The sequence below is a fragment of the Acanthochromis polyacanthus genome, chromosome 8, assembly GCF_021347895.1.
Source record: "Acanthochromis polyacanthus isolate Apoly-LR-REF ecotype Palm Island chromosome 8, KAUST_Apoly_ChrSc, whole genome shotgun sequence".
NCBI classification, from domain to species: Eukaryota; Metazoa; Chordata; class Actinopteri; family Pomacentridae; genus Acanthochromis; species Acanthochromis polyacanthus.
In genome coordinates this window covers 22,484,340-22,495,252 of record NC_067120.1, presented here as the reverse complement: position 1 = coordinate 22,495,252, position 10,913 = coordinate 22,484,340, and the positions used below count along the sequence as shown (strand labels likewise).

Here is a 10,913-nt window from a genome sequence, read left to right as displayed (position 1 = left end):
GAGAAAAACTGGGGAACTCAGGGTTTATTTGGCATCCGTTTCTCCTTTTTTTGAGAATTGGTCTCAGGACAAGTACATTTATACAACAACTGCATGTTTTAGTATTTTGTACATGGATTATTTGAAATTTGATTGGTGGGACTTAAAATGTCGTCCAGTTCTGGAATGACCCTTATCTACTCTGAGGTGCCATTTTTGAAATGAGAGCTCCACTCTTGAACAGTTTTTTAATTTTCCTTTTAAACTTGTTGGAACCTCTTTTGTGAATCTGAGAGTGAGTTGTGCATAATCAGTTAGCCTTTCAACACCATTAACTAACACAATGTAGCATTAGAACACAGGAGTGATGGTTGCTGGAAATGTTCCTCTGTACCCCTATGTAGATGTTCCATTAAAATCATCCGTTTCCAGCTAGAATAGTCATTTACCACATTAACAATGTCTAGACTTCATTTGTGATTCATTTAATGTTATCTTCATTGGGAAAAATAAGCAAACTTTTGAACAGTAGTGTATGCATATATTGGTATTAGCAACACTCACCAGTCTTGTGTTCATTGTTGCCATTTTTATGTTCCTTTGCCACTTAGCAAAAAAATTCCCTGCACCTAAACCAACAACATCTTGGTCATTTTTGTTGCATCCAGCCACCCCCTAGAGGTTGGATCGTAACAAGTGGGGGCTCGTCCGGGATCTTAATGATCCCACGGCTATAAAGGTAAGGTGATTTTATTGCTTAGTAGATTGTTGGATTATGGTGTTATGTTGTTTGGTGGTGGGTGATTGGCTTGAGGTGGGTGATGGTCTTGTGTACAAAACTGGGGTTTGTATTTTAAGGGGAGGAGTGTTACGGCCACCAGTATTGGTGTGCCGTCTGGTTTTTGGGGTGATGTCCTGTTGGGCCATTGTGTGGGGGAAATTTACATGTGTGGGTTCGGCTGTGGATGTTTCAGAGTCTCTGGAACCCCAGCTGACAGCCATTCCAGCTGATGACACCTGACGACCTGCACTGCAATCTGGTTTTCCCCGCCCTCCGACCTTCCTGATTGGGCCACCCTCCAGCTCCCCTCCACCTCTGACCAACCAGATGCAGCCACTGCCACACCTGCAAGCTATATACCTGCAACCATGTCATTAGTCTGGACGACTATATTTGTAACCAGTCCATCCTGGTGCCTCTGTGTGTGATCATTTCTTTGCATTTTGATGAGTTCTGGTCTGTAGGTACGTGTGGTTGAGTTGGTAACTACCGCAGACCACTTCGGTCTGTAGACACTCGTGGTGAGTGCTACAGACAGTGTGGGCTTAGTGAAGAAGCCATTCGAGTTTTGAGTTTTCGTTACCCGTGTGATCAATGAGTGTCTGTGACCTGTGTGGTCAAATGTGTGTGTGTGAGGCACCAGTTTTGTTGAGTTTGTCTTTGCACTGTTGTATTAGTTTTTGTTACTGCTGGTTGGTGTTGCTGTTGTACTTTAAGTTTGGCTAGTGAGTTTAGTTACTTTGTTTTGGGTTTAGATAAGTTTGGGAAACTCTGTTAGCCTTCATTTGGTCTTATTCTGTTCTTTGATTTAGCAACACTCACCGGTTTTGTGTTCATTGTTGTCTCCTTTACGTTCCGTTTGCTACTAAGCAATAAATCCCTTCACCTCAACCAATAACATCTGTTTTTTTGTTGCATCCAGCCACCCCCTAGAGGTTGGATCGTAACAGTTGTCATATTGGATACTGGCAAGAATCCAACAGTGTGGATTCCTAGTCTTTCTTGATTTAACTGTGCAATTATATTTTAACACATGCAGACTTGCCGTGATCAGGATAAAGTAAATGAAAAAGAATAAATTCCCAAAGTGATTACATAAATAGAAAAGACAGATTGTCACATCACAGTGGTTTTGTATCATGAATCCTTTAATAATATCCTGAATCAAAATAGACTTGTTGTGCAGTGAAGAAATAGAGTAAATAAATACAGTTTCTCAGAGATGCACAATTTGCTTGATGCTCAGGACTTTTATTTTCAGGAGCACAATATAGACAGGCCTCAGGCTGCACATACAATCGAAGGGTCTTAATGGATAAAAACAAGAGGAAAAGAAAAGAAACACTGCTGCTACAAGAAGACAGAGAAAAAAAACACAATCACATCATCACACGAAGTATATAGTTTGGTCCCATACAACGTCACCCTGGTCTCTGGGATGGCTGTCAGTAAATTGTATTTCGTTTTAAGATGTACGGCCTCCGGGACTTAGTGGTGTGCCCGGCTTGCCTCTTCAGTATGTAGGGTGATTTTCGTTTCAGCGGAGTGTCACTGTTCTCCTCTGAATATTCTAGAGAGTCTTGGAGTAGCTGTGAGGGGCAGAGAAAGACACAGCGGTGAATGAGTGTCGCGGGGACGTGGGGGAAATGGCAGACAAACACATGTTTTGTCGCTGAGTGGCAAAGTAATGGGTAGCTACGCCCGTGTAGCTGTGATTAAACGAGTGCTCCCGCTCTGTTCTCCCATGCATGGCAAAACAGGTGCTAATCTGCAGGCGCCGTGTTAAGATGTTCGAAAAAAGGAGAAAAGCTGTTGTGCAGGGAGCTGGGAGCAGAAAGGAAAATGATGGAAAGGAGCGAGGAGGAGGGGGGAGACCGACAGGGAGATTTAATGAGGTGTGTTTACTCTGGGAGACGAAACATGGGCTCCCGTGTGTTTGTCAAATGTGTGTGTGTTTGTGATATGTGAGTGAGATTTAGAGCAAGTCTGTATGTCTGTGTGCTGAGTACAGTACAGTACATGTGTTCAGGGGATTTTATAGCAGCCAAGACACGCTATTATTGGATTTGCTGGATTAGATTTGTTATATTTGTGGGGGGGTTTTTTGCAACATTTATTCTCAGCAAGTGACTATTAATTAACAGATGAACAGTTCTTAAAATTAGTAAATTTGTATCATTATCCACAGCTTTTTCATTTCCGTGTAAAAGATGAAAATGTAGATCTGCGTACAAACTAAGCATATTCACTGAAGTACATTGGTAAAATGTAATGCTGCTGTGACTTTGAATTTACGGTTTCAATACACATCTTTCTCTACTACATATGAACCAGTCAGTTACCTCTAAAACAACTGTATGTGTAAATGTTGCTCTATTTGCTTCACTGTCTCTTACTGTCATTGTTTTTGCAGATGCGCAGTATTAGAAAAGGTTAACAAACGCTGCTACAGTTGGGTAAAAATTGCAACTTAAAAATCGCAACTTTTCATTCTTTTTAACATGTTGCCTCATTTCAGTGGCATGCTTATCCAGTTTTGACCTCATTTAGAAGACGTTTTAGAGGATTTTCTCAACTCGTAGAGATGTGTAGAAGTGTTCGACTCACTGTAAGTAATCTACAGAATTGAAAATAATCTACATTACCGTTCACAAGTTTGGGGTCACTCAGACAATTTCAAGTTTTCCATCAAAACTCACACTTTTATTCATGGGCTAACATAATTGCACAAGGGTTTTCTAATCATCAATTAGCCTTTCAACACCATTAGCTAGCACAATGTAGCATTAGAACACAGGAGTGATGGTTGCTGGAAATATTCCTCTGTACTCCTATGTAGATATTCCATGAAAATCAGCCGTTTCCAGCTAGAATGGTCATTTACCACATTAACAATGTCTAGACTGTATTTCTGATTAATTTAGTGTCATCTTTAATTTTAAAAAATGCTTTTCTTTCGAAAATCAGGACAATTCTAAGTGACCCCAAACTTTTAAATGGTAGTGTATTTTATTCATTAGGATGAAAATATTTTGATTTTGAACCTCTGAGAAAAAATCCTAAGTACATTTTCCTGCTGAACAGTTGCTTTTGCTCAAGTAGTTAGTTCTTGGTAGAAACATCATAGCCTTAAATACAGATGCAGACACAAAGCAAACACTGGTAAGAGAATAAAATGAATCAAATGACGACTTATTCCCACTGTAGTAGGTTGTAGTTCTTCAGTTTATAGAGTGAAGTGTAATATGCTGTGTGTATAATCTTATGAGTACGGATGGCTACTTCTACTACGGTGTGCATCTGTGTGCGTGCATCTCACCCTCTCCTCCCGGCTCTGCAGTGCTCGACAGATGTGTTGGAGGCTGTACAGCTGCTCCAGCAGCTGCAGGCTCCCCTCCCTCAGCTCGCCTTCCTCCTCTTCCTCACCACTCCATGCCTCCTGCCGCAGGCTGCTGGCCATCCTGCACAGGTTGGCCAGTGACACGCGCCAGTAGGGGGCACTCTGCTTATTGTGTTTCATCTGCAAAGAGGGAGCAAAGAGGGGAGGAGGTGGGTGTTTAGCTAAATAACAGATGGGGTTCCAGCCTGAAGTCAGACTGTGTTTTTAAGCATGTGATGTTCAGTAAGTAGTGGTTTGATTCATGTTCTGCAGTAAACAGAAATGAAAATGAGTTGAAAGTGGAGGAAAAACGTCAGAAGATACAAAAACTAATTTGGTCACTGCTTTGATCATTATATCCAGACATAAACGAATTGGACACAATATCAAGAACAATTTCATGCAATCTAATCTAATCCCTGCTTAAATCAAAATGTGTTGCTTGTTTTAAACTCCTCTTTGGTTGTGACCATAATACAATTAGAATAAAAAAAAAACGATTAAATATTTATTAATTGAAGTTCTTCCTGTTACTCAGTCCGTGTCTTCTTCCCCCATGTGTATGAATGTGAGGATAATTTTAAATTCAGGCAATTTGTTGAATTTATTTCACAGTGCAGCCATGTATTTGATATAAATCTCAGTGAATTAATGAAATCTTAATTTCAGCATGCGCCCAGCCACAGGTTTGGTTTGAAGAGTACATACATACAATCCATTGTAGTCTAAATGCAACTTTCGAGGTTTTTCCCAGTCAACACTTTAATGTGCTGTGTTTTACTGTTGTGGCAGTAAAGACTGAGTCAATTCTCTTTAAGAGGCACTGAGAATGCTGCATCTGAGAATTTCACAGTCCAGTCTGATCACTGATACAGACTGCCATGCAGCAGTTAAGGAATATATGTGCTATTTCTTAACCATTCTTAGCACCAGACACCCTAAGTGATATTTCAGTCACATCTAACCTCATCTAGCTGCAGTCTCTTGTGTTATAATCTAATTCAAGTGCTTTTAGATGGCGAGGGGCCCCGGGGCCTCTCTGTGTGCGTGGGCTGGTGATTTTATACACCTTGCTGCCAAGACCTCTGGGTGTCACTGAGGATGATTGAGAGATTCAGACAGCGTGGGGAAATTGTTGACTGTAAGCTACTGTAAATGATCACCAGCCCTCCAAGCCTCAATTTTCTCCATTCGTTTATGAACAGCAGAGGAATACGGTGTCCTCTGCTGTTGTTCAAGATGGAGACCGTACAAGTTCGTCTTGTTTGCAAGGCAAGAGGCATGTAATAAAAGCTGTAGAGGCGTTGAAAGAACAAGACTCCGGAGATCTAATATAAGCTGCTGACATTTGGAAATCAATCATGCGTTACAGACCTCAGTGGTTTGAATTCAGCTTTAAATTAACTAAGCCAGGTGTGGTTTAATTGTGCTGTCGTGTCACATGAACGAATCACCTGGGTCTTCTACCCAAAAGCTGGTTAAATCAATAATTCTGAGCTGTTTAGCATTTTAGTGGACAGGCTCAATCTACATTCCAATATCCAGACAATGATAGAAACACTGAGGTCAGTACCAAACTGTCCAGGTGAACACATGAACCTTCTCCAGAAAGCAATATAGTCACCTTTAATAGAGAAATAGGACCCACAGGGGAGATGCAGCTCCTGTATCTAACCAGATAAAAAATTGGCAAAGAGGTCAGTCGATTTAGTTGTCAACAAAGAAGAAAAAAAATGGATTGTTCAGATAGACAGCCACAAGTATCTTCTCCAGTAGTGCACTTTCCAGCCTCTTGAACACTCTATCAGTCATCCGCCAAGTTATTATTACAATCATCAGCCCTGCGTAACCTCCGAGCTTCAGCAGCAATGAATCACATGGCTGATTTGTCACCATCCCGTCTCCGTACGAGCGCCACAGTTATTTATCAGAGACAGAGAGAGAGAGGTAGAAGACGTGTCGTTATGATGCTGTCAGGTCCATCTGAATCCTATTAGGCTCGGCCATCCGTCTCTGCGCGTCGCTACTTCCACTTTCACTGACTCCATCCCTCAGCTTTGCATGGCCTTGAGCACACAGCGCCAGATAAATGTCATAAAAATCTAAAAGTTACAACTGAATTACTTCCCTCAGCCAACTTCAGCTCTGATTTTCTTCTCATCTCAGAGGATGCGTGGCATATGAAGTGATGATTATATTGATTTTGCCTGTGCGCATGTGGAATGAACACCAAAAAGACTGATTTAACTTACAATCCAAACAAAGTCAGTCAAAACGCCAGTTACAGTAGGCAGCCTGAGTTGCACAGAAAAGCCTCTTGTAGTGAATTATTTATCTGCCATTCAACGTGACCACAACCTAAAGGTGAGGCTGCAGCTGAAACGTGGATTTGGATATGTTGAAAGAACACCTGTGTGTGTGAGGATGATTTTAGGGTCACTAGCTGACCTGGTGCTCTGAAGCTTTTTGGACACTCTATGGTGTAAAAAAAAAACAACAACAACAAAAAAACACTGTACCTTAGAAGTGAAGAGACTACTGAGTAGCTCCTCTTCTAGCGCTCGCTGCTCCTGGTCGACATCTGTCAGTTAGAGGAAAAACAGGAGTGAAGCCTTCAACCATCTGATCGGTAGTTAAATTCATCATTTCATGTCAATGAAACACTGGTATTAGAGGATGATCCCCATCGATTTGTGGTGCATAGACTGCTTGATCGTCTTTGTGAGCTGGAGTTAAGAGGAGGTTTTCAGCATTTATATCTAAAGTGCAACATGGAGACAAAAGGCTGAGATGAAACACTGATGGCTGGACTTCCAACAGGTGACACATTATTGATTACTGATGAGAAAGTACAAATTATCCAATAACACTTCATTTATCCAATGCAGTGCTACCAGCTTTCAGAGATGCTGAAGCTCTTTCTCTGCAGACAGATCCTAATATATCTGTATTTCATGGTTATTGACCCAAAATTGATTTTGCAATCGACCTAATTTAACATTGACTTAGACTCTGAAGCAGTCCGGTGTAGCTTGTATGAAATAATAAATCCCATTGATTCAAAAACAGTAAGAAGAAAAATACTTTCCTCTGCTGTAGCTTGTAACAGAATCTCTCCTGTATTAATGTTCCTATAAATGTGCTGCTTCTAAACCATTAGAGGCATCATTATTGTGAGTCATTCATCAAATGATTAAGTGTCGCATATATGAGGAGGATTTCTGAATCAATAACTTGGAAAGAAAATAAGAATAAAAGAGTTAGAAAAAGAAATGTATTGATTTTGCTTAGATTAATGAATAAGTGCATAATTAAATGTTTTTTAATTAACTGAGGAGTTATTAGAATCCTCCATTTTAAGGAATTGTGGCACCAGCAAAATAAAAGAAAGAAAAAGAAATACCTTAAGAAAAAAATCTTTTTACCAGCCAGGGTATTTCAATATTTAATCCAAAAATCCAAGCTCAGAAAATCCAAATGTTCAGAAGAACTGCAAATTCTCGCTCTCTTGTCATATCTCCATGAATTTCAAGAATTAATGAAATAATATTCAATATATCTTTCAGTACGTGCAGCATCACTAAGCCATGCACCTGTTGCACACAGTAAGTCATAAGTCAGTCTCATTGCTTTCCCCTTTTTACTTTGAGTGAATAAAGTCATGAAATGATGCACATAAAAGCTGCTGCTCTTACCTGTACAGAATGCCCCACATGTGAAACAGAGGAGAAGCATACACGCCAGCTGTGCCTGCATCTTGATAAGAATTTTAAAAAAGCAAATCAAAACCAAAAGATGGGGTCCCACACTGAAGAGTTCACCTGAGGAGGAATCTAGTCCATAAGGTTAAGGGTCAGACACAGACAGCTAAAGAGGCTGCACAGAGAGTTTGCAGCTGATTCCTCTTTTCCTTTTTCTTCTTCTTCTTCTTCTTCTTCTTCTTCTCTTCCAAATCCAAACACGCTTTTGCAGTTTCCTGGTTGGATGTGCGGTGCAGTGGGCTCCATTCCCTCAGTATATAAGAGCCAACGTGATGTCAGAGGACCGGTCTCTCACCCCCTCCCCTCCCCTCCCCTCCCCTCCCTTCCCACATCATCTACATCTCCACCTTCCCACCCACGAACACCCTCGCTCCATCCATCCACCGTCTTTCTCCATACTCCCTCGTCCCTCTTGTCACTGCGTCATTGTGTCATCAGATGTCACTTCGGCATCACGAGGCAAAAGGTTCTTGCGTCATGACTTGGAAGATTCGGTTATTTCCCTTCATGGATGCACACAGAGTTGTTGTTTTTTTTTTTTTTTTGCACTTGTCTCCCTGTGATGGGGAGCAGGGCTGATGTGGGAGGATGCACAAATAAGACTCACTCTTTATGTCACTGTTTGGAGGAACAGCACATCTCTTGTTGTAAATGATGTCAGTTCAACAGGTGCCTGTCTAGGATGGCACACCAAAAAGTGCCTCTAAAGGCTTGAATCTAACAAGTAGAATTGCATCAATATTAAACCTTCACAATACCTGACATAGTGTATCATCTATATATGTGTAAAATACATTTTACTTTGTATGTGCTCCTTTTTCCTCTGTTATAACTCACCACTGACTGACTCATCTGTCATTAACATGCTCATGAAGAGTTTCTTTTATTAAATGTCTTCCTTTTGAAGAACTTATTGGAATTTTGAAGCTTTTTTTTCAGATTTCATCATGCATCATGAGCTGTCTAGCAACAGTGGAGGTGCAGTTTTCCATTTTTAGGATTTCTCACCGTTGCTGGTTTAAGCTGCCTTTCAGAGCTTTTGGAAGTGATGGTTTCAAAAACAATCACACCACCAGATCCATTTGGAAACTGTTTAAGAGCTTTCAATCGTATATATCATTTATCTTTTTTGCTCCGTCCAGGTTTTTTTCCGTTGTAATTCAAAACAGAGCATTTTCAAAATATCTGATCTGCTCTGTTCATTAAGTTTAAGTTTTTCCGCTTCATTTAAATTCAGGTCTAAACATTTCTTAATATAATTGAAACTGAGCTGTTGTATTGGGGATTTTCTATATAAATATTTAAATAAAATAAATATCTATAGTACTTCACTATGGATCAGTTTAAGGTCCTCTCCTTGTACTTGTTTTTGAGATGCCAAAAAAGAAATGTAAATGTTATGATGTTGTATCAGCAGGTTTTTGGGTCCAATATTGTGCATTTTTTTGGATTACTGATATGGGTATTTTATTCAAGCTGATTACCTGTATAGGAAATTGATTTAAAAATGAACTGCTTTGGTTTTGCTGCAACTATATCTATGTGACGTAACCACTTTGTAATTATCAAGCAATGTTCACCTGATTGGTTGCATGTCAAGAGCAACAGCCAATCAATGTGTTCTTGTAATTAAACATTTAAATCAATGGCATTAACAACAGTCATTTAAAGTTTTGTGCTGGAGTTTGTGGCAGTTTAGATTTTGACTCCAAGATCACCAATTTGACACCAAACAACGTATAATATTACTAGTGCTTTGTATCGTCCCTGAATAAAACATTGGTCAACTCTTCTACTTCACTTCGGACTTGTAGAACCATGGCAATATATTACAGTACATATAAAATTCCCTTGGATTAAAATCAGCAAAGTGGTGCTCATATCAACGTACTGTATTTTAGTCCTAGCTGTCTTTTTATCTGGAAAAAGACACATTCACAAACAGTAATTGGCTCCCACAGAGAATTATCTCCCTTTTAAAATGAAGTAAATAGCCCAGTTGGAACAACTTCAAACCCGATGTGTTCTGCAAGAGATATTTCAAGCTCAAATAACAGTTAGACAGAGTCGAAGCAAGCTGCATTCCTCTGATATCTGAATTTCATCTTTGTCATTTGAATCCAGCAGGGAGAGCCAGTTAGCAGACCCCAGGAGGCTGCTTTGAATGTGGTAGAGCCTGTAAACATATTGCAGCATTACTTTTTGCTTACTGGTTGCATTTTTAGATTTTGTTTGTGGGGGAGCTTAATAAACAGAATCAGTTCACAGACAGAACAGCGTGTGTTCAGCCTACTTACTGTGTGACCAGAGCTCTGCAGGTTTGGCAATATATACATTTTTAGAATATTTGTACATGTGGCACTTGGAGACGTTTTCTAATTTTCATGTCAGCTGTTTTTGGATCATTCCAGAATTGGAGGACATTTGGGCTTTAAAATTTTTTGAAAAATTAACTTTCACTTTTGCAATTTTCTGCTATATATTCATCAATAATAAGTAATAAACAATAAAAAGCTGGATTGGCTCAGCTTACACATCAATGGTACCATTTTTATTACAAGTTTTATTTGTTTTTTTTTTTGCTAACCCTAGTCCAGTTACAGTAACAGGGTTGCTAATCCATGCTAATGTTAGCTTTTTCTCAGGAGTAGAAGCTAAATGTTTAGCTAGCTGTTACTGCTAACCAAGAGGACAAACTTACTGATGGAAAAAAAGTCAAGGAAGCTTTACTCTACCCATTGTTTTGGAAAACTGTTTGATGATGTTAATTCCAGCATTTCATGTGATTCATTGCTTTTTGTTCTTCTACCAGCTAAAATCATTATACTGACAGGGTTTGGGATGCACGTTCCATGCATAGTTATTGTTATTTAAAATATTAGGTTGATTAAAAGCATTTTCCCACAATCATAGGAGACATCAATGAAAAAATAATACCAAAAAGGAGATTTAAATTTAATTTGAACTATTTTATTTCAGATTCAGTTTGGTCATCAGAGAGGTGGGTCAGCAG

The 10,913-nt window shown here is 39.6% G+C and overlaps 1 protein-coding gene across 1 annotated transcript; it reads right to left on the bottom strand.

The window, feature by feature from the left end:
* Window positions 1-1,887: 1,887 nt before the first annotated feature.
* Window positions 1,888-8,171, bottom strand: nts (neurotensin). Its single transcript, XM_022211986.2, has 4 exons — window positions 7,835-8,171; window positions 6,659-6,720; window positions 4,080-4,280; window positions 1,888-2,349 (listed from the first exon to the last, which is right to left on the bottom strand). The coding sequence occupies exons 1-4, from the start codon at window positions 7,893-7,895 to the stop codon at window positions 2,206-2,208; spliced, it is 468 nt and encodes a 155-aa protein (XP_022067678.1). The 5' UTR covers window positions 7,896-8,171; the 3' UTR covers window positions 1,888-2,205.
* Between the last annotated feature and the right edge of the window lie 2,742 nt (window positions 8,172-10,913).